General features: G+C 58.9%; 6 protein-coding genes across 6 annotated transcripts; 2 read left to right on the top strand and 4 right to left on the bottom strand.

Annotated features, from left to right (window-relative positions):
- The first annotated feature begins 1,021 nt into the window (after window positions 1-1,021).
- On the top strand, window positions 1,022-4,425 carry B0T26DRAFT_346257 (fungal-specific transcription factor domain-containing protein). The gene is made up of 2 exons (XM_060434530.1): window positions 1,022-2,152; window positions 2,218-4,425. Exons 1-2 carry the CDS (start codon window positions 1,216-1,218, stop codon window positions 4,200-4,202), a joined length of 2,922 nt encoding a protein of 973 aa, XP_060294169.1. The 5' UTR covers window positions 1,022-1,215; the 3' UTR covers window positions 4,203-4,425.
- Window positions 4,426-5,760: 1,335 nt separating this feature from the next.
- B0T26DRAFT_813122 (uncharacterized protein) lies at window positions 5,761-8,769 on the bottom strand (the record flags this gene model as incomplete). The annotated part of the gene is made up of 5 exons (XM_060447325.1): window positions 5,761-6,036; window positions 6,085-6,987; window positions 7,039-7,108; window positions 8,377-8,403; window positions 8,730-8,769. The coding sequence occupies 5 exons, from the start codon at window positions 8,767-8,769 to the stop codon at window positions 5,952-5,954; spliced, it is 1,125 nt and encodes a 374-aa protein (XP_060294168.1). The 3' UTR covers window positions 5,761-5,951.
- Window positions 8,770-9,520: 751 nt separating this feature from the next.
- Window positions 9,521-10,711, bottom strand: B0T26DRAFT_651557 (carbohydrate esterase family 15 protein; the record flags this gene model as incomplete). The annotated part of the gene is made up of 1 exon (XM_060438288.1): window positions 9,521-10,711. One exon carries the CDS (start codon window positions 10,709-10,711, stop codon window positions 9,521-9,523), a length of 1,191 nt encoding a protein of 396 aa, XP_060294167.1.
- Window positions 10,712-12,975: 2,264 nt separating this feature from the next.
- B0T26DRAFT_649784 (glycoside hydrolase family 61 protein) lies at window positions 12,976-14,094 on the top strand (the record flags this gene model as incomplete). Its single annotated transcript, XM_060438123.1, has 4 exons — window positions 12,976-13,082; window positions 13,268-13,854; window positions 13,941-13,981; window positions 14,056-14,094. 4 exons carry the CDS (start codon window positions 12,976-12,978, stop codon window positions 14,092-14,094), a joined length of 774 nt encoding a protein of 257 aa, XP_060294166.1.
- A 515-nt stretch (window positions 14,095-14,609) lies between these two features.
- On the bottom strand, window positions 14,610-19,504 carry B0T26DRAFT_677254 (P-loop containing nucleoside triphosphate hydrolase protein; the record flags this gene model as incomplete). Its single annotated transcript, XM_060440081.1, has 4 exons — window positions 14,610-14,803; window positions 14,854-18,118; window positions 18,209-18,872; window positions 18,945-19,504. 4 exons carry the CDS (start codon window positions 19,502-19,504, stop codon window positions 14,610-14,612), a joined length of 4,683 nt encoding a protein of 1,560 aa, XP_060294165.1.
- Window positions 19,505-20,311: 807 nt separating this feature from the next.
- B0T26DRAFT_648621 (polysaccharide biosynthesis-domain-containing protein) lies at window positions 20,312-21,039 on the bottom strand (the record flags this gene model as incomplete). The annotated part of the gene is made up of 4 exons (XM_060438016.1): window positions 20,312-20,396; window positions 20,464-20,500; window positions 20,588-20,897; window positions 20,983-21,039. The coding sequence occupies 4 exons, from the start codon at window positions 21,037-21,039 to the stop codon at window positions 20,312-20,314; spliced, it is 489 nt and encodes a 162-aa protein (XP_060294164.1).
- Between the last annotated feature and the right edge of the window lie 1,143 nt (window positions 21,040-22,182).

The raw sequence follows: 22,182 nt of genomic DNA, 5'->3' as shown, positions 1-22,182 counted from the left end.
TTGGATTGGATTGGATTGGATTGGATTGGATTGGATTGGATTGGATTGGATTGGATTGGATTGGATGTCCATGTTGCATGGGTTGCCGAGGTGCGTCTTCCCACCTGGGCTTTCTGGCCTGCCTGGTACCACTACAGCCACTGACGCCGACTTGTCGCTGCGCTGCTCAGGCCGACTTCACGCTGCAGACCTCATATGCCGCGAATCGAGAGCTATCCCCGAAACCCGAGAGCTCCCTCGACCCATGCTCCACGCGTCCGACGGGCGGGGACTCAAGGTCCCATTGAGATCCCATTGTGGGCGACGTGCAGGTCCACGGGTCAGGGGGCCACACGGAAAATGTGGATTCTCCGCATCCCCATGCCACTATTTCCCCAGTCCCCGCCGCCCACCACCCGCGGCGAGCGAGGTGGACTCGGGATGGGGTAGTTCCACGCGGCTGTTGTGAACTTGTGTCGTGCAAATCTACGGATTGCTCCCAGCGTCTAATTAGAACAGGCATTGGGAACCCAAGGCACGCTGGCGCAGTAGTCCAGGTCTGTCCGAGTGGGTCAATGGGCTTCAATTGCCTGCTCGCCCCCAGAAGCCTCCAGCTCGCAAACCTGGCTGTCCAACCACGCCGTCCACGCTACTACAACTAGGCCGGCCAGGTACCTAGTCTTCACCTAGTGTAGTCTCTCGGCCAGCTCCACAGTGAGTCTTCTCCAGCTTCCAGTGCGGAGACTTCTCACGGCTGCTGTCGACGGGCATGGCCAGGGTGACGACTTAATAATAGAGCATGGATCCGCGTGGGCATGTCCATTTCTGGCCCTTTGGCTCTTCTCCATATCTCTCGTGCCCAGCCAGACGTGTCTAGCCAGGCGAAAGAAACGGCAGATGCCACTTACAGTCGCCACCTGATACCCCTGCTCTTAAAAGTTTTGTCTGCCCAAGTCTCGACAATGCCCTCTTCCTCAACTTCGTCCCGAAAGCGCAGATCGCCGTCCGAGGGAGCAGGCGATAGTTCTGGCGGAGAGTGCCCATCCAATTCCAATACAGCCCGCACGTCGCAACAGTCGAGCAAGCAGCAGACAAGACACCGGGCCTCGGTTGCCTGCGCCGCGTGCCGCGAGAGGAGGATACGCTGTGTTGTCCCCGAGGGAGAATCCGAGTGTATTCAGTGCAAGAGGTCGTCCGGCGAGTGCGTCATAAAAAACGACGACGAAAGACGACGGCATGTGCCCAGCCCCCCGTCACGCGCTTCGTTTTCCTAACAAGCAAATACACAGACCCATCTCGAAGGCGTACATGTCTTCCCTAGCCAGCCGCATCGTCTTGCTAGAGGGAATGCTCCATGAACGCGGCGTGAACCCCCCTCCCGCCACCCACCCGCCAAAGACGAGACAGGAAGCCCAAACAAAACCGCGCCAAGACCAACCAAAAGGCCAGAGACGGAGCTTTTCTCAAGGTTCCGACGAAAACCCGCCATATTCCCTGGATGGAGAAGCATCGACGCCTATTCCTTCTGGGGATGAGGATGCCGCCAAGATCGAAGCCGAAGCAGCTGACAGTCTCTCGGCCTCCCTGCCCTGGAATATCGACCCTGTCCTGTCTCGGACGGAGCTCAAGAAGGATGGCCACTTGCGGCGACTTCTGTGCTCCGAAGGTACCATGGCCGTTGATCAGTCGTCGGGCCGGCTCCGGTTCTTCGGCCCGACTGCTAACAGCCATGTCTATGCCGAGTCTGCATTTCTCCACGACTCCAGCGCGGTCCACGAGCAGGCTCGCCGAGCAGACCGCATCATCCGCTCGCTCGGGCCTTCCACCCGCGATCATCTCATGACGTGCTTCTGGAGCCACTATAACTCGGTCACCAAGGTTATTGACCAAGCCGTGTTTGAAGCCGATAGGGACGTGCAAAACCCGAGCTTCTACTCGCCGTTTCTGCACATAACAATGCTGGCGGCCGGCTACCGGTTTGCCGACCGGGATCGAGAGGATGTGAAGAGAAACGCACTCAGGAACTGGGAGAGCACATTCCACAGAGAAGCAAAGTGCATGCTGGATGCCGAGCTCGAAAGGCCTGGAGCCATCCCCAGCGTCCAGGCGCTTCTCATTCTCGCCGACTTGGAGTGCGGCGTCGGCCGGGACAGCACTGGCTGGATGTACTCGGGTATGTTGCTTCCTCTTCGCTTGTTCAGAGTTCGGAGTTATGCTGACCGCGTCTCGTGTGTGAAGGGATGGCAAACCGTCTTGCATTTGACATTGGGCTTCATGTCAGCTGTGGCCAAGCTGGCGTGTCCGAAACGGGGAAGCGGGTGAGGCGCCAAGTCATGATGGCCTGCCTCTTCGTAGATCGCCGATGGGCGCTCCTGCTAGGCCGTCCCACCAGCATCAAGTTTCAGGACATCAGCCTGGACTTGAGGCCAACGAGCTATTCGGCCCTGTCTCCCGAGACGTTCACAATGCAGCTGTCCGACCCTGGCCCAACAGCCTCTGAGTCGATTGAGAACGCCATCCATCAGCACTTGTTGGGGCTGATGGAGCTGGCCGGCATGATCGCCGACGCGCAGAACACGACGCGCAATATTACCAACAGATCGGCGTTGAACGCGCCCAACGATAGCTCGTATCGGCATGTCATAATGCTTGACCGGCACTTGCAAAACTGGTATCGCGGGCTTCCCGAGTCGTTGGTGTGGTCGCCCGCGAACATCAAGTCTGCGCCCTTCAGCTTCTTCATCCTCCACCAGCAATACCACGTCTGCGTGATACTACTTCACCGGCCTTGGGCCAAATACGGCCCCACTGCCTTTGACAGCATGGGCACCGGCCTCTATGCTAGCACGGCCTCCCCAGCCTCCGGCAGCTTTGTGCCGGGCCTGGACAGGCCTCGGCCCATCGGCGACGACAACAGGGCATCATTGTCCCGCAGCATGTGCACCCAGCACGGCGTCCGAGTAGCGCGCATCTTTTGGCAGCATCGCCAGCGCTTCAACGGGCGTAAGATCTGCATCGGCGCCATCCAGCATGCGGGAACGGCGGCTCTCGCGCTCATGGCGGCGCTGGCCCACCAGAGCGCCGAGCTTGACCACCACAGTAACCTGAGATATCTCCAAGTGATCTCCACGGCGATTTACGACATGAGCCACACCTACCAGCCCGCCGCGCGCATGTACCATTTGCTCAAACACATGCTTGTGGACATACGCAAGGACATGGCCAACTCGGGCGTGATGCTCGGTCGGTTGCAGCAACAAAAGAGCAGCTTCATGTTTGATGCTGGTCACTGGAGCCCGAGCAATGAAGGGATTTACTCGGGTTCCAATGTCCGGAGCAACGGAGGCGACGTCTCTGGCGTTGAGGCCGCCAAGAAGCGACGTCGACTGTCCAGCCGAAGCACGCCGGCAGTGGCGCGCCCGATACCTAGCACCTACCCGTACGCGGTCGGCCCTCGAGCACTTGACAAGTCGAGCAACACAAGCTCCAAGTCCATCCCGCAAGCAGAGCCGTACTTTGAGGTGTCCGAGGCGCCTCAGGACTTTGATCTAGACTTCTTCCATGCCGAATTTGCAAACCTTATAAACGAGAAGCAAGATAAGACAGCCGGCGCCAGTGTCGCTGACGATTGCATCACCGCCGACCCTCCGCTCACCGCGAACCCCGCCGATCTCGAGAGCACCAGCAGCTTGAATCGGCGGGCCGACTCCGAATCCACACCCGACGTAACCATTGAGGAATGGCTTACCGAGCCGCCCGCTCTTACCCCCGCCTCCTCTGCCCGCCACAGCCCAGGGCCCGCCAGGCCAGCAGACTCGCTAGCAGCTGCATCGACAGACTTTGGCGACCCACAAAAACACCAGCAGCAGCAGCAGCAGCACCTCGGCGACGGGGCTGGCAACTCCATCTCGAGGCTGATTGTCGACCTGACCAGCGACTGCGGCTTCGATTTCGTCGACGCCGCCGACAGTCTGGGCGACAGCAACCAGATGATCTTGGACGGCGACGACGATGACGGCACAGGCGGCACCACCACCACCGCCAGCGCCCTCGAGTGGATGATCAAGTCGGCCGACCCCATGGCCATGATGGACACCATCACGCCCATGACCCTCGACGACCTCATCCAGAACGCCCAGAAGGCCGCCGGCGCAAAGAGGGATAGGCACGCCGTGCCCGGGCCGCCGCCGCGGAACCACGAGCTCGACTATCTGAGGCTGTGAATCTCTGGGGCTGTGAATCTCTGGGGCTGTTGTATGTGTTGGTTGTCTATAGACTATAGGTAGGCAGGCATGTGGAAAGAATGGCGTTGAGGGAAAAGGGGCGTCGCATGGGTTTTTGAGGTGTTTAGCGTTTAGTTTTGTTTTTCATGTTCCAGGGTTAGATCTTTTAGCGCTTGATAGAGCTATCTCATGGATTATGCAATCACTATCCTTTTCTCATGAATCTTGACTCTTATTGTCCCTAAGCTAAGTTCTAAGTTGTAATTAAGTGTGGCTTGCACGACGTGATTATAAGAATATTGTTGCACGCGATCGAGGTTGACAGCGCATTGAATTGCCTTCTCAATAGGTCTAAAAGTACAGAAAAGAACGCTTCCTTATACTCAGGGAGAGAGGGCAAGGGAGGCGTTGTAATCAGCCCGAAAGAGGGCATTCCGAATGAAATGAGGACATGTCGAGTCAAGAATGAAGGAAATAACAAAGAATGAAGGAAGCTCAGAGGCATGTCAACCAGGGCCTGTCCAATTCCATGAAAAGTGGGTCAATTCCAGACGACAAATATCATGTCCTCGTGAGCCCAGACATTATCAGCAGGCACCCTCGCACTTGGCTCCCGCCTTCGCTACCGCTTCCGCTCCGCCAGCTACAGTACCGAGCCCACTGCAGCATCATGCACAGGTGCCCTCTTACAGGCCTGTCAGGCACGCAGTTCAACATTTACGAATAGCTTCATTGAACGGTAGTAATTTGAATGTCGACTATCTCTGGCTTACACGGGCTAAAAAAAGCGCCACCGGCATGTTCCGGTACGAGGGTGTTCCGCTTTTGGTATAGTTGGCTTAGATTAGGTAGGCAGGGCAGTGAACAATGCTGCCGCGAGGCACTCCTCAAGAGCACCACGGCCGGGCGCACCACACTTACCAAATACATCACTCTTCTTACGACGCTTCCACCACATACTATTGAACAGACTCCCTCCCGTATCATGGCCGCTGCGGCCCGCTTCTTGGTCGTTCCTTCAACTTGAAATCAACTTGAAATCACCTCGAAATCATCTTGAAATCATCCTGAAATCATCTTGAACATAATATCAACTTCGGCGAAGACTGGCGCACACCTTATTGTAGCTATTTCACTTCATCAAAAGCGAGGATGTCAATACCGACAAATGTGACCTCGACGGGCGTCTTTTAAGTTGCGGACTGGGCCCCACCTCCAATTGAAAAACTTGACTTCACCAGCAACCGTGGCCTCATCAACGGATCCTACTCGAGCTGGTTTCGGGGGCTCCTCCAACTCGGCCCGAGCGGAGACAAATACGCAGTCTATGACCTCCTTTTTAGCAGCAGGGAGTCCTCCTTTTTTGTCGCCAACTCGATCGATGCCAATCGCAACCGAAGCTTACTTTCGCAATGCCCTCCCCCCGAGCTCCGAGATGTGCCAAGCTACGGCCAAGTACTCGACTGGGAGTTCGCTCTACGCACCGATTTCGCTCGGTCACTTGGTAGCTTTAGTGCGCTGGAACCCCCGCTCGAGCCCCTACCGTTCTGTGAATCAAGCCTGGGCGTGTTGAGGTGAGGCACATCAACTACTCTCAACTCAGGAGCTACGCTCAGTCGAATGGGCTTAGATGTTGATAATTGTATAGAGTTGGGCATAATCGGCTGGTCACTACTAATGGATTCCTTCATCTAATACTACAGAGCGGAGGCTGAGAATCTTATCCCTTCAAATCCCTATGTCCATGACCTAGGCCCTGCTCCAGTTTCCCTGCTCCCTCTTCACGCAGGCATCTAGGAACTTTACAGGAAGATGTTGCAGACCACCCGATTTACTGAGAATCTCTCCCGCCTTCTTCTCATACTCTTGTCTGAAAATAGACTAGAGTTGTTTGTCAATATCTAGCTCCATAAGGGGCAAAGGATAATAGGGGTCATTCTCAAGGAGAAAGGTGGCATCTTTGGGAAACCGGTTACAGAGATTGAAGTCCAGAACCCACAGACGGGTTGCACGTCTCTGGAAGTCGATACGCCGCAAAACTTCTATATCCGATTGTTTGGGTAATTTCTCTAGCTCCTCAACGTCCAAGCCGAGCGATTGCGTGACGTGGGTCGTGTATGAAATCTCGACCTCACTTCCCAGGACAAACTCGATATCATACCCATCTATATGAGCTTCCCAGTGGAAAATAGCGAGGCACTCGGCCATTGCCCTCGCATAATGTTTGACAGGGAGGCCGAGATCGAGCATTTGATCCAGACAGAAATTGAAATTCCGTAGAGAGAAATTAGGCGAGAGCAGAGCATCCGAGCGGCGACGGCAGCCGAGGTATATACGAGCGACACAGTCTTTGTTCATCTGTGAGGATTTGGCGGCCTCCCGCAATCCCTCCGGGCAAAACTTATCGATCAGAGCATGACGAATGGCCTTGGGGAGGGGAAGAATACGTCCCGTGATCAATGCCACCGAGGGAAGAGGGAATTCCGAGCTTGGCGGGAGAGATAGCTTGTTCATATCCCACCATCCTGCGTTTTCCTTGCTGACATACGAGAAGACTCGTGGAATGCGGCACTCGGACTCGCTGTGGGCGGATAGAGCCTTGAAAAGTCGCAGGTGCGACAAGAAATCTTCCCAAAGCCCATCGGAGAAGAAGGGACGGGCAACCTTGACGACAAATCCGCGTCCTGGCTTGGCAAAGATCAAGCCCCATTGTCCAAATCCAATTTTCTGGTATGCTGCCTCAACATCTTGCTGGGCTTGGTGAAATACAGCGAATGAGGCCGTGCTAGTGACTGATTGGAGGGAGAGGAGTTAGAATAAGAGAGCCTCTGGAGACTCGAGCGCTTCGAGGAGGCGATTATTGGCAATGACGTCCTGCTGTAGGCCATCGGACATGATAGATTCTTCTGCCGTATTGAGGCGACGTCGCTCAGGTGCGGAAAAGGGAGGGGCAGAGGAACTCATTATTGTCGGAAGAAGCCGCGTCACGTAATCTGGCTGACCATTTCCGGCCACTCAACGAACAAAGACTTCTTTTTCCTTATATAGAAGGGCACCTGCCCTTTCTTCCTTCATTCAGTTCTTCGGAATGCAAGCACTCTTTTGCCTTCAATCAATGCAGTGTCGTATGTGGCAAATATCGCGGCTGGTCAATCTTGAGTATTGGGGAATATTGAAGGGAAGAAGAAGCGCGATAATCAGGAATCTGGGGTGGTTATTGTTGGAATAACATACTGGAATGACGCGCTGATCCAAGGAATGCGGCTCCGCATTCCTGGCCACAGCAACGTCTGTGGAGGAGCGGGCCTGACAGATGCATATATATTGGCCTACGCCCACCTGTTCAGATAGATAAAAAGACAGAAAGACAAAAACGAATCCATCACTTGAACCACCACCTTACGGCGCGCAGCGCGCCATGCTGTTTCCAGTACCGGTACCCTGGTGATTCCTACAGTTATTTATGGTATTAGGAAAAAAATCTTTTTCCAGTACCTTCCTCAGTACCTTCCTTAGTATCAATAAACTTAAAAATTCTTTTCCTAGTACCTTCCTTAGTATCAACTTAAAAATTCTTTCCTAGTACCTTCCTCAGAACTTTAAAAATTCCAAGTTCTTTTTCTAGTAGCTACCTTCTTCAGTGTCAGTAGACTTTAAAATTCCAACATTACTCAGTAGCGAAACCAAGGTACTTACAAGACTTCAGCATCTGCCTTTCTTGCAGACGCCACCAGCAGTCTCAACCACCAGTCTCAAACATTTACGCAACCGCCCTTATCGCCGGCCTCGCAACCTTCGCACCGCTGTTCACATCTACCTCGCCCGTCGAATCACCGAGCGCAGATCTACCCATTCTCTCGTCAGGCATACGGCACTACAGTTGTCTCGAGACGCTCCCCCGCCCCTGGGAAGCCGAATGAGGACGCCAGCAGCAACGGCCTTGCTAAGCACGACTACTGCAACACGGGCAGCCTATACTCGTGCTCTGACTCGGAAGCGATGTAGAGTAGCCTGCAAGATCGCAGCCTCGACAACCTGCATTACATGCCGCCAACTCCAGCAGGTAGTGGACTCTGGGCACCGCGGGGGTGTGCATCTATGTGGAGACAGAAGGGCGTGTTAACACCAACGACTTTATGTCATCACTCAGCTGGCCACTTCTATTTTAACGTACGCAGCAGCACGCTTGCTATGGGATGACCTGGCAATCCGCTTAACTGTGGAGCAGTTCCTGCCCTGGGGAAAGTCGAGGGAATCCGCTGAGGCGCTTCACGATACCGTCCTCAGTGTTAATCACATGGGGCCAGGGCGGCTGGACGACAAGGAGCTTGATCCCGTCACACATATTCTCCATCTCGATCCCCGAATAAGCGCGCACGTCTGGCATTTAGGGTACGGCGAGATGGTTGGAATTTCTGCCGCTTCGCTGTATACTTTGATATCCTACAGCCAGTGGCGAAACGCCGGAGTTCAGTGGACTCAAGCGGGCGAAAATTGGAACCTGGGCCAGATTCTGACGATCTTCACTATGGCCCCGGTGGTTGTCGGGGTTGTGACGTCTGCCCATTGGAGCGCCGAGGGCTTACGGAGCGTCGACCAAGAGGGAAGGATGAATGTGCTGCTTTATATACGCAACCTCAAGAGACGTGTAATAGCAGGGCGTCTTATCAATCGAGATGTGAGAGCCACGAGAAGAACAGGGATGGATGGTGTTAGGGATACTAGAGACCTTCCTTTTGACGCCTTGACGCTTCAGACTGAGATGATAGTAGAGGCAGAGCGGGGCGAGGAGTTGACAATTTGGGTCGGCTCCGAGTTCCTTTTCGTGTCACGAGCAAGCTCAGCCAGGGAATAAAACGCGATTGATTGACGGCATTGACGGCATTGACGGCCGTTGCTATATCTGGCCGCGAAATGAGAAGTGGTTGGGCTGCTTAGTAGGTGACGCGCCAGCAGCAGCACTAGGATACTCGGCCGCCCTGTTGGGCGTGCAGAGGTATGTCAGGTTCTTCTTAATACACGTCTGGCACGGTGTCTGGCCGTCATTCTCTCTCCGCCCCCTTTCTATTGGAACTCGCCACGGCACGTTGCATTGTCACTCGCTGCACATCGAGACATTCTTCTTCGGTTCCAGTCTTCGGTTCCAGCTGCTGCTTCATTCCGTGCAATAACTATTTACAAACCAAGTTGGCTAACAAGCGTGTTCGTCCAGTTCATTATCTCGCTCCGGAAGCGTCTCCCGGCCTCGCCTCGCTGCTTCACCCCCCCTCCTCCACTGCTCGATAAGGCAATCTACACGGCCACATATCTGCAAGACTCTACGTCAGGCTCGGAACGTCCCACGGAGCCCAGAGGGTGGCGTCGAGGGTGACGCTGCTTCTCTCGATGGACGACGGGGCGGTGGGGTTGTTGAGCAGGAAGTAGTTGATGTAGGCGGTCAGCTCGGGCTGCGACGAGCTGGGGAACTGGCAATGGCTGTGGCCGCCGACGAGCGAGAAGCCCATGTTGTTCGGCACGCCGTAGGCCTTGTAGATGAGGCGGCCGGCCTTCATGCAGCCCGTCGTCGACACGGGGCCGAGCCAGTCAATGTCGTTCTCAAAGGCCAGCAGGCCGCGCGGGACCGTCAGGGCGGCCAGCAGATGGTGGTCGGCGGGGATGGTGGACGTGGCCTTGACGTAGGGGTCGAAGTTCTTGGAGAACCACACGTTCTCGCCAATGATCTCGCCGGCCGTCTGGATGTTCTTGCCGGCGCTCTTCTGCGAGTCGCTGATGCGCCAGCACGCGGCGCCGCCCGACCCGGACTCTTGGGGGAGGGTCAGGGCGATGCGGCTGACGAGGGCGCCCGTGATGAAGGCGCCCTTGCCGTTGCGGCTGCAGCCCGTGACGCCGAGCCGCTTGGTGTCGATGCCCGTCTTGTCGGGCCCCAGCTGCTCGAGCGCGTCGATCAGCCGGTCCACGCCCCACGCCCACGCCGTCAGCGCGCCCGCCGAGTGCCCGCTGCCGAACAGGTCATAGAACTTGCCCTTGCCGCGCGACCCGCTCGACGCCTGCGACGCGAAGTCGTCGTTGCCGAAGCCGATGGTGCCCACGGTGCCCGGGATGGGCAGCGACGAGCCGCCAATGGTGATGATGGCCGGCTGCGGCCCGCTGCCCGACGGCTTCTTGATGGACGCCGTGTACGAGATGCTCTTGCTGCCCACCGTCACCTTGACCGTCAGCGTGTTGCCGCTGAGCGACCCGTCGACCTTGTCGGGCGGCGGCGGGTACGTGCCCAGCTCGTACTGCTGCAGGATCTTGTTGATTTCGGTCCGCCGGCACTCGAAGTCGGCCTTGGTCGCCACCTTGGCCCCGCCCGACGTCGTGAACGGGTCCGGCAGCTTGGCGTAGTTTACCGCTGGGTAGCTGGCCGCTGTCGAGCACGTCGCCTGCCGCTCAAAGATCTCCGTGGCCGGCCGCGCAACGGCAAACGCCGCGCCGGCGACCAGCAGGGCTGACGCGAGATGGACCATTTTCTGTCTTGTCTTATCTTGTGCTGAAGCTGAGGCTGAGGCCGAGTCAGGTACGGTAGGTAACGCTGGTTCCGACAGGCGGCGGGTCTCTCCAGGGGCTTGATGCTCTCGACGCCCTCTTCTTATATAATAGCCCCTCCCCCCCCAGAGCCCCAGGTCGCCCGTATCCCGGTTGGCTGGGAGGGACTGAGGGGGATGCTGCCGCGTGCCTGGGCGAGCAATATCTCCGGCTGCGCTTCTTTGCCGGGCCTAATTAACCATGGATTGCACTTCATATGGCGTCGTCACCAGCAGCGCGCCTGTCAGGTTGGTTCTGTCCCTGTCCGCCCCGTCCCTGCCCCCACCCAGCCGGCCGAGCGCAGAGACCGTCTCAAGGATATAGTGGCGGAGCGAAAGCCTCCCCACATGTCGACATTTGCTGCGCGACCCGGGAAGACGGAGGCAGATCTGCAGCACTGGACAAGATGGGGGTTGCAGAGTCAGTCGGACGCTCGACCCGACTGAGCTCAACTCGCCCAGGACGGCAGAAGTCGGCTCTGGGGCAACTGGGCCTTGGCACTTTGGATGAGAGGGCGTGGGCAGGCCCGTCCAGCGGCTGTGATTCCTCGGTCGGGATTGGGGGAAGATTGGGGGAAAGATTGGGGTAATATGGGTATTTGGGCCCCCCAACGCAGCGCTGATCAAACATGGTACCTAAGTACTCGGGCCCCAGTACAGATGCCGATTCGCGACGGCCTGGGGCGGGACTCTGCCGAATGCAGCAACGGCGTCTCGCGGCCCCGATTCGATCGTGGAGAAAAAAGGGGGGGGGGGGGTTGAGTATGGGGTGAGATTGCGGGGATGCGGAGCTGCCAAGTGCGCCGCAATCTGTCTGCATGCTTTCTTCTTTTCTTCCTTTTGTTTTCTTGTCGACTTTGCCCCTTTCCCATTTCCCATTCCTTAGTGCTGTCTATTTGCCTGGCCCCCTATCCCTATCACGCTGCTGCTCGGAGCGTGGCAAGGCCAAGGGGCAACGGCTAAGTCGGATGCCCACGGTCAACACACGGCAACGGCCAAGTTTGCATTTTAAGTTTGCATTTTAACTTTTAATTGCCTGTCCACTGGCGCCTGTCCATTGGCGTTTATACTTTATTTCTTCTTTTTCGTGTGCTGTTCTTCTCCCCGCTTGGCTATGTAAGTTAAATCCGCCCCTGAAACGGTATGGGTAGGATTTGTTGAGAATAGCAGAGGCGACTGGGCGATGCTTTTACTAGCCCCTGAATCCATCCGTTGCTTGCTCTAGGCAACCGCAACGTCGAGACTCTGGGATTTCCTTGCAACTCCCGAGTCCTCCACCCAAGACATTTAAATACGTAGCAAATTGCTCGCCTCTGGATCTCAACTCCACCCCACGATGACGTTGGCGTTAGCCGTCGAAAACGGACGACTAGGGCCTGGGCCTAGCGGCAAAAGTCGTTTCCGCCTCACGCCCACAGCTATACAAGCTGCAAAGTCGGGTATTTATCCACCAATCGCTGAAACCTGCCAGTGCCGGAAAGAGGAATACCGGCTGGCAGGGTCCTTCTTCTGGCGTCGCACGGCGGCGGGCCCTTCAGACCACCCATCGTCTCGCTGCACCGCCCACATGGCAGCTGCATGCTTGTCGCGATCAGTTCCTGTCACTCTCCGATTTGTCTCTGAACTAGACACTTCTCTCTCTCAGAGCCAAGCAAACGTGCATCGATCTTGGCACGGGCGCGGAGACGACTTGTTGCCTCCCCTTCCCCCGTCTTCCCCGTGCCGAGGAGCCGTGGCTGGCGCAGTGCACGGCACTCGAGCCTCCATATACCCGCCCATATAGAGGACCCCCCAGCGCGCCTATATCTAGATTGATATGCGGGGAACATGCACGCCGCGCCGTGGCCCCTATGGTTCGTGTACCTATCCCACTCCTGTCTCGGTCCCAGGGAGAGAGAGAGAGCTAGCTAGCTAGCTGACTAGCTGCGTGCCATCCTGTGCCAATGAGCAGACAAGCTAGCCGCTCTCCCTGCTAACGGGGCGAGGAAGAAACATTCTCTCGCTCGGTGCTGCTCGTGTGAGAGAAAAAACCAAGCTTGAGCTGCGGTGGATATATGCACGGTACTGTACTGCCAGAGTGTCTCCCGGGCCCTGTGACGCGTCTCGCACATGATATACCCAGCGTAGCGTCTCGTCTCCTCAGAAAATCCCACCTCGCAGCCGTGTCGTCGTCGCAGTTTCCCACCCCCCCTCCACCCACAACCGCGATGGCCGTAATAGTGCCGCTGCTCTTGGCAGTCTTGGCTCTCTCCGGCCCGGCGCTGGCCCACGGCGGGCTGGCCAACTACACGGTGGGCGACACTTGGTACAGAGGGTAGGTGTAGTTACGAAACACTCAGAATGGCATGGCATGGCACGGGCTTGTAGTCTGCATGGCCGGGCGGACGGACAGACGGACAGACAGACAGACGGACAGACAGACGGACAGACAGACGGACAGACAGACAGACGGACAGACAGACAGACGGACGCGGACGGCTAATAAACGCCCCTCCACAGATACGACCCCGACACGCCAGCGGGCGAGCAGCTGGGCCGGCCGTGGCTGGTGCAGCGGCCGTGGGCGTCCATCGACCCCATCTTCAGCGTCGACGACAAGTTCCTAGCGTGCAACAAGCCCGGCACGCCCGCCGTCGCCTACATGCCGATTCGCGCCGGCGAGGACATCACGGCCGTGTACTGGTACTGGCTGCACCCGGTCGGGCCCATGACGGTGTGGCTGGCGCAGTGCGGCGGCAGCGACACCACTCAAGACCTGTGCAGCGCCGTCGACGTCAACGAGGCCGAGTGGTTCAAGATCTGGGAGGCCGGATTAATTGGGGACGACATACCCAACCTGGCCGAGGCCATGTGGTACCAGAAACAGTTCCAGAACTGGGACGGCTCGCCCGACCTGTGGCCCGTGACCATCCCCGCGAGCTTGAGACCGGGCCTGTACATGATCCGTCACGAGATTCTCAGCATTCACATCGAGGACAAGCCGCAGTTCTACCCCGAGTGCGGCTACCTCAACGTCACCGGCACGGGTGCCGCGTTCCCGCCGAGGGATATGCTGAAGAAGTTCCCCGGCGCGTATGATGCCAATGGTGCGGTTACTTTCTCGGTATCCTTTGTGTGTGTGTGTGTGTGTGTGTGTGTGTGTGGTGCTGATATTCTGTAATAAAAAAAACAGATCCGTCCATCAAAATCGACATCTACGCGTCAAACGCCACGGTGAGTTTGTTCAGCGCATAGCCGACTAAGGAATCTGAAAAGTATAGAATACTGACGAGGATTCAACTGCGCAGACGTATATCATCCCAGGAGGCCCGGTATGGAACGGGTAAGCAGCCCCCTTTTTTGCGTGAGTTTCGTAATGCCAACCTTGAAATGAGAGCGTGCGTTGGCTAATGTTGCAGCATACAGCTCGGTCATGGACAAGTACTGCCTTGGCTGCTGAGCTGGATGGGATGGGGTAGAAGCGATGGCAGTTGGTCAGAGAGAAACGCCGTTCTGCTCACCGTGTGCCGTACCTAAATCAAGAATGACCTGTCCACTTACAAAGCACAATGGCAACGCGAGAGAGGTACTGCCGGGCAGTGTACAGCCGGTCAGAGGGAAAATAAATAAATATACACCCAATTTCCCGCCCCCTGTCTGACTAGCAACTCGCACCTGAGCGTCACGCTCGACCAAGCTTTAGGTAGCTTTAGCTTCGCGAATGTCGATTCACAGAAGCCACCGCAAACCTAGACCTGCACCTTGCCTCACAGATCACCACCCCCATCCGTAGCTACCCCTTTCCCGACCGCGATCCCTGCCCTCGAGCCTGCGCAGCGCTTCCTCCCTGGAGCGGTGCAGCCTAGACACCGCGTCCGCGTCCCTGCTCCTGCTCCTGCTTCTGCTCCTGCTGGTACTCACACTTCCTCCCCTCCGCCGATTCCTGCGCGCGCTCCGAGTCCTCTCCCTGCGCCGGCGCCGCTGCTGCTGCTGCCTTTCTAACCCGCTTCCACTGGCACCATTGCCACCGCCAATCCACACGCCGCCTCCAACAAGCTGCGCAAACCTGCCGCCTCTTGCTAGCAGCTCGTCATACCCCTGCATACCCGTCTCGACCACCGTGCCCTGGTCGACCATGGCAATCGTGTCCGCAACGCGCATCATCTCCTTGCTGTGCGTGATGACGACGACCGCCATACCACTCCCATCACCACCACGAACCGACTCAGAAACAAGATCGCGGACGACGCGCCGCACGCCCTCGGCGGCGGCCGCGTCGAGCGCGCTCGTCGGCTCGTCTAGCACCAGCAGGCGCGGGCGCCGCGCGAGGGCCCGCGCGATGCTGAGCCGCTGCGCCTGGCCGCCCGAGACAGCTTGCCCGCCCTCGCCCACAGCCGTGTCGTAGCCCGCCGGCAGCGACGCGATGAAGTCGTGGATGCCGGCCTGGCGCGCGGCGTGCGCGGCGGCGGCGTAGCCTTGGGCGTCGTTGTCTTCACTGCTGTTATTGTTGTTGTTGATATCGTTGCCGCTGCTGCTGCTGGGATGGAGTCCACGGCGGCTGCCGCATTTCCAGCCCAGGATAGATGTAGACCCAACAGCACCACCGCCGCCAGCGCCAGCAGCCGACGACGACGACGAAGAAAAGAGGATCCCGCGCGACGTCTCAGCATCAGCCTGTGCCTGTGCCTGTGCCGACGCCGACGAAAAGAAATCATCCGGCAGCCCGTACAGAATGTTCTCGCGCACCGTCCCGGGGAAGAGGAATGGGTGCTGCGGCACGTAGCCGATGGCGCCCCGCAGCGACGCTGTGTGCAGGGCGCTGGCGGGGCAGTCGGCGAACGTCAGGGTCGCGGCGCCGGGTGGTGGTGGTGGCGGTGGGCGGCGCTGTGAGGATGGCGGCTGCTCGCCGCCGCGGCGGGCCACGGGCGACGGAGGCGAGATGACGACGCTCGGCAGCTGTTCGGTAGCGTTACTGCCTGCGGCCTCGTCCTCGGGCGGCAGCGGCTCGTACAGGCGCAGCAGCAGGGCGGCGATGGTCGACTTGCCGCAGCCCGAGGCGCCGACGATGGCGGTGCAGGTGCCGGGGCGGATGGCGAGGTTGACGTTGCGTAGGACCAGCGTGGCGGGGGCGCCGGGGTAGGCGAAGCGCAGGTTGGCCATGCGGACGGGCAGAGGCCACCCCTGGGCGGCGGTCAGGCGGAGGGCGCCGCGGGCCTCGTGGCTGACGGCGTGGTCGAGGTTGGCGTAGTACAGCACCTGCACGGCGGTGACCTTTGCGGCGGCGATCTGCGGCAGGTTGGCGAGCATGGCGACCGAGGTGCCGAGCGAGAAGAGCAGCAGATTGACGATGCGCAGCACGTCCGTGGCCGTGGTCAGGCCGGCGGCCAGGATCTTGGCGCCGTAGAAGAAGACCAGCGCCGTCAGAAAAAACGTCAGCGACTGGTAGAAGCCGTAGAAGACGCCGACGTAGGCCGCGCGCCTGACACCAACGCGGTACGTAGCCGCCACCGACGCGGCGTGCTTGCGCGCCCACCACGCCTCGAGCGTCAGCGCGCGCACCACCTTGATGTTGGCAAACGTCTCGCTGAACACGGCGTCAGTCAGCGCGGCGGCGCCGTCACACAGCGCCTCCCACTTGTCGCTGGCGACCGAGTTGGCGCGCGCGGCGCCGATGGCCACGGGCAGGCCCGCCAGCGTCACCAGCGTCAGGTCCCAGCGGATCACCAGCGCCCACACCAGCGACGTCGAGATCATGCACATCACCGTCAGCAGGATGGGCACGAACATGCCGACGAGCTTGCGCATCTCCTCGGCGTTGCGCTCCAGGCAGTGCGTCACGTGGGACGGCGAGTGGCCCCCTTCGTCGAACCACGCCTTAGGCTGCGCGAGGATGCGCTTGATGGCCTCGGCGCGCAGCGTGTCGACCCATATCTGCGCCGCGCGCTCCATGAAGAAATACCCGAAAAAGGTCGCCGCCGCGTCCGCCACGGCCACGATGGCCAGGAACCGCGCCCACCGCGACCCCTCGGCCGCCTGCTGCCCGTCCGGCAGCCAGAACGCCGCCAGCAGGTGCGCGAAGATGTACGAGAACAGGGGGTTGCACGCCGCCATCACGAGGCAGAGCATCAGCCCGAGCAGCAGCTCGCCCTTGCCCCGCGCGTCCAGCGTCGGCCACACCGTCCGCAGGATGGACGCGAGAGACGGCAGCCGGTGCGGTGTCGCCGTCCTTTCTTCCCTCTCTTCCCCCTTCTTGGGCCTGGCCACGCGCTCGAGGAAGAAGCGGTCGAGCGAGTCCAGGCCGGCAGTGCCTCCTGGCGCCGCGCTCTTCTCGAGCCGAGCCTGCCTGATGTTCGACTTCCGCCTTCTGTTCTGTGTTTCGCGCCCCATCTCTGCCACCAGGTTCATGCTCTCAGCCTTGCTGCTTCGCCGAGAGTCGTCAGACTGGTAGCCGTCCGTCTCCGCCTGCCACGACAGGCGGTGGAACAGGCCGCTGGGCGGCTGCTTCCTGTCGAGGCTCAGGGCGTGGAGGAACTTGTCGTAGCGGGGCTCGGGGGCGGGCTCTCCCTCCTCGTCGCCAGAGACATGCGACTCCACGTCGGTGTCGTCATCCTCGCCTTCGTCCAGCAGCTCGGACTCGGGCCGCGGCTCGCCGTCGTCGTCGGCCGAGGCTAGTAGCGACGCGAACAGGCCGTCGGGGTCCGCCGACAGCGCCTTGCCGAGGCCCTCCTGGACGAGGTTCCCGTCCTCGACGACGTAAACGTACTCGTCGCCGTCGATGTGGCCGACCTCGTGGGTGATGATGACGGTCGTCTTGCCCTTCCTCCACACGCGGATGGCCTCCATGATCAGGCTGCGGCTGACGGGGTCCAGGCCGCTGGTCAGCTCGTCGAGGATGAGCACGGGCGAGTCGCGCAGCTTTGCGCGGGCGAGCGCGAGTCTCTGCCGCTGCCCGCCGCTAAGACTATAGCCGCCGGGGCCGATCTGCGTGTCGAGCCCCTCGGGCAGCCCGGCAATGGTCGACTGCAGGAGCGCCATGTTGCACGCGGCCCTGACTTCGTCGACTGTCACGCGGTCGGGTTCGGGCGCGCCAAACGCCACGTTGCGGAAGAATGTGTCGTTGAAGAGCACGCTCGACTGTTGGATCAGCGTGATGTTGCGCCGCAGCCAGTCGAGGTCCAGCTCCGTGACGGAGTGGCCGTCGACCGTAATCCGGCCCGTCAGAGGCTCGTAGAAGCGCAGCAGCAAGTTGGCGAGCGTGCTCTTGCCGGAGCCGCTCCGCCCCACGACAAACGTGATCTGGCTGGCGGGAAAGCGGAAGTTTGACGGCGCCAGCACCGTCTTGGTTGGGTTTGTCGGGTACGCAAAGCTGACCTGCAGACACGAAAGTCAGAAAGGCTCACGAGACCAAGTAGAGAGTAAAAACCGCAAAAAAGGTAAAGGTGACAGAAAGGGGAGGCTCACATTTTCCATCTGGACGTCCCCAAAACACGTCGCGGGTCGGCGCAGCCCGGTGATCTTATCCACCTGCTGGCCGCCCTGGAGTTCGGACACCAGAGTCTCGAGCAGCATGCCGGCGGCCATGCCCTTGGCCAGGACCAGCCACTGGGGGCCGAGGGCCTCGATGGACTGAAAGGCAATCAGCGCGGCGTAGAAGGTGGTGAGGGCGTCGCCGGGGGTGATCTGGTGCCAGCTGACGAGCACGACGGCAAAGTAAAACCCCACGACAAACAGCATGATCATCCACAGCTTGACGTAGGCCATCTGGGCGCAGTTGCACAGGACCTGGCGGGCGTAGTAGCGGGCGGAGCGGCGGATGGCGGCCATGAAGCGGAACGCCTCGTGGTCGGCGCCGTTGTACACCTTGACCAGGTCGATGGCGGTGGTGGCGGCCGCCGCGTGCTTGGTGGCCTGCGCCAGCTCGCGCTTCTGCGCCTCGATGGCCGGGTCGAGGAACCGACTGACGAGCCACAGGATCAGCGCCGACGGCACGCCCGTCGCCAGCATCACCAGCGTGAGCCGGTACGAGTAGTAAAAGGCCACGATCAGGCACGCCGTGAACACGAACACGTCGCACACCAGGAACCCCAGCGTCTGCGACGTGGCCATCTGCAGCTCGCGCGTCTGCCTGTTCATTTCTCACATCTACGGTCAGCACAGCCAAGCGGCAAAGAAACGGGGAGCGGCTAAAACGACTTACGTCTGTATCCCAATCATCAGGCTGGACATGCCGTCGGCGCGCGAGTCGTACCACTCGGCCGTCTTGCGCAGCAGCGAGGAGAAGATGATGTTGCGGGCGGTGCGGGCGCGCAGCTCGCCGGTGACGACCCAGACGGCGATGTCGAGGCCCGAGAACAGCCAAATGGCGAGGCCCAGTAGGGTCATGTAGACGGACCAGCGCGAGATCTGCGACTGGAAGTCGCCGTTGTCGAGCCCGCCGGCGCCCCACTCGGACACGCACTCGAAGATGCGGCCCAGCACGATCGCGTAGGCCGTCCTCGCCACGGCAACCAGGGCCGCCGTGGCGAAGGCGCAGCCGATGATGGGCACGTGGCTGCGGCGCGTGAAGGAGAAGAGGTCCTTGAAGGACGATTTCTGCCCGGGCGGAATGGCCAGTTCGGTTTTCACTGATAGCGGTTCTGCAATGTTGACGGCTGCCATGTCGTCTACCAAATCCAGGGCGCTCCGGGCAGGTCGGTTGAAGGTTGTGTGACTGACAGATCCAATGAACTTGGACTGCCTCATCGCCGAAAGCTCCATATTGGCGGTGTAAGTTCAGGAACGTCCGAGGCTGGCCACGAAAGAAGCTGTGTCGATTGCTGCGAGCTTGCTGTGCTGTTAGAATGAGCGCATCACCACGGCGACGTCAAAGGCGAGGTCGGTCACTGTTAGATGGAGAGAAGCGCAGGCGATGGGAATTGGCTTGCACAGAAGGAAATAAAAATTGCCAGTAATTCGTAGAAGAATGCGAAGAAACAAACGCTTCAATACCGGGCACCGTCTCACCGATTCGGGCTTCTGGAGTCAATCGAAACTCCGGTGTTGGGAGCGAGCGCCTTTGTTTGGTGCTTAGTATTGTCCCCCGCCCCTGGGCCGTATTAGGGGGCGGCGGGGGAACAATACTAAGGAGAAGACAAAGCCAGGTTTTGGGAGGGACTTGGAATGAAATGGGCATCCAGCTAATCAGATTTCGGGGTACATTTTGCAGGGTACATTTTTCGATGATAGCAAATAGGCATCAGACCAGACTCGCCTTGGAGTCGACATCAGACCAAACTTGCCTCGGAGTCCTTGTCTCAACATCTATTACCTTGACAACCAGGTGAGCATGTCACAGGTCACAAGAGGCAGGGCCACCGTCGCCCGAAGCCTCCATGAATTCATTTCCAGCATTGTAGTGCTCGTTCTCCGTGAAATGGTTGCTTTACGAGAGCAATGTGACCCGGCGCAAAATAGGCTCTTCACCGAATGTAGGCGCAACCGAGGCGACGAAGCAGCGTCACTGGCGTAATCTCGCTCGACGCAGGACATCAGCCTCGGAAAATTGTGGACTGGTATACTGGGAGCTTATGGCTCGGAAGCTTTTTTGGAAGCCTCTTCCTTCTCTTTTTGCGCCTGTTCGTATATCCAGTCGTTCAAGCCGGCCTTGTTTCTAATTTTTTAAAACTTTGTCAGCACACCACATGGCCTGACCCTGGTAGAGGCAAAGCAAAAATTACCTAGCGATTTCGACAGCGTAGAACTGCATCCGCGGAACTGTTGAGACCTGTGTTAGCCTGTCGGCAGCGCAGCGGCTGGGGCGAGGGGGCGAGGGGGCGAGGCAATCTCAGAATAGACACGCACCAAAGATGGTCTCCGGGTCGCCATACTCGAACGTGGGGTTGATGCGCAGCATGGTGCCGAAGTTGTAACTGTCGACCTTCTTCTCGTAGGCCATCATGAAGTCGCGCCACCTCACTTTGCCCTTCTCGCTCTTCATCTCGTCCTCGTCGATGGTGGCGGCGGGGTCGAACTCGGGAAAGTCCTTCTTGAGGTGCTCGTAGATTTCGTCGTCCATCTTTGTCAGGCGCAGCGTCGAACCCCTAACTCGCTCTAGAATGGTCCAGTACGTCTGCATGTGCTGCACGGCTTTGACGGCGAACTGCTTCTCGATCTGCGCGACAAGGGTCAATGTTAGCAAAGGCCACGACAAGGAAGAACCGCGCGCAGCGCCATGGCATTTGGGGCGAGCTTCGTACATCCGCGAGATTGTCCGCCTCTTCGGCGTTGAACGTGGAACGAGCCGCGACAGACATGGTGGCGGCTTCTGGTGTACTCTGAAAGGGCGGGCGCGTGATGAGCGACTGGGTTGTCGTCTTTTGGCGGCCGTTACTCCGTACTAGCAGCAGCGTGTGGTCGTCCAGCGTTGTTGGGGGTAGCTTTTAAAAGGATGACGATGGCGGGGCAAACCGCAAACCTGGCTCCAGCGGGGTTCTTCACAGCAGCCCCACGGCCTGACCCAACCCTTGCCCTCCTGGTTGGGCCGAGTAGCAGGCCTGGCTGGATGTGGGTCATCGCTTATCTAATCGGTACAGTGCCTGATAGGTTGGCTCCGGCCCGGGCTGAACCCGAACCCGAACCGAAAACTCAATTGAGGCTGTGAAGGTGGCAGAAAGGTTCCAGATTTCCACTCTCCAATTCATGAACTCCACTCCGCATGGTTTTCTTGCCTTTCTGTTTGGTTGTCGAGGCCTCATTCGGTTTTCGTGTCGGCAGCTTCTTGGCACAAGGGTCAACCATGCAGCCGCGACAGGCCAGTTGGTCGCAATCTATTTTGGAATGTTTGCCTTACTGCTGTTCCAGCATTGTCAGGTGTCAATGGCTCGGTTTGGCTCATCCTGTTCGTCTCGTCGACAAGTCCAAGATGGCCTTGCCTCTTCGTCTCGGGGCTTAAACGCCTTTTCTTATTACCCATTACACGGGGGCATTACACGGGGGCATCGGTTCTCGGCCTCTTTGCTTTGCTTTGGGTCTGCACGTCTGCAGGCTGACATCCATTGTTTGTATCCACTGTGGACGGACTTACCGACCTTGGCTACATGCTGGTTGACATCTGGCATCTGCTGCTGCTCCCGTAATAATACCCACCTCGCCTCGCTGCTGAGTTGCGCCGGGAGGGGCATTGGAAATGCCTTCAGACAGCCGACCCGAACCTTGATGCTGCCCTGGGCCCTGTGAGGTGCCAAGTTGTCGACCGCCTCGACTAAAGTTTGTCCTCTGTCCTCTGACCGCTGCGAGGCCGGGGCCGGACACCGCTTGTTTCGGTTTGTTCTTCACCCCACCTGTTACGGCCAGCCGTCGTCGAGTTTGCTTTTGGTTTTGCCTTCCACCTCGGGCGGGCTGGCATCTCGCTCAGCCGCCGGGGAGGGAGGCTCGACCTCAACCTGTCCCCGCTGCTG

The sequence above is a fragment of the Lasiosphaeria miniovina genome, assembly GCF_030549165.1.
Source record: "Lasiosphaeria miniovina strain SMH2392-1A chromosome Unknown B0T26scaffold_5, whole genome shotgun sequence".
NCBI classification, from domain to species: Eukaryota; Fungi; Ascomycota; class Sordariomycetes; order Sordariales; family Lasiosphaeriaceae; genus Lasiosphaeria; species Lasiosphaeria miniovina.
The sequence above is the reverse complement of the archived record's forward strand: the minus strand, read 5'-3'. Positions and strand labels throughout refer to the sequence as shown.

Bases quoted from the DNA above. Each gene is read 5' to 3' on its own strand.
- B0T26DRAFT_346257 (XM_060434530.1), top strand. From the start codon at position 1,216: ATGTGCCCAGCCCCCCGTCACGCGCTTCGTTTTCCTAACAAGCAAATA. The intron at 2,153-2,217 runs GTATGTTGCTTC...TCGTGTGTGAAG, and splicing joins CACTGGCTGGATGTACTCGG to GGATGGCAAACCGTCTTGCA.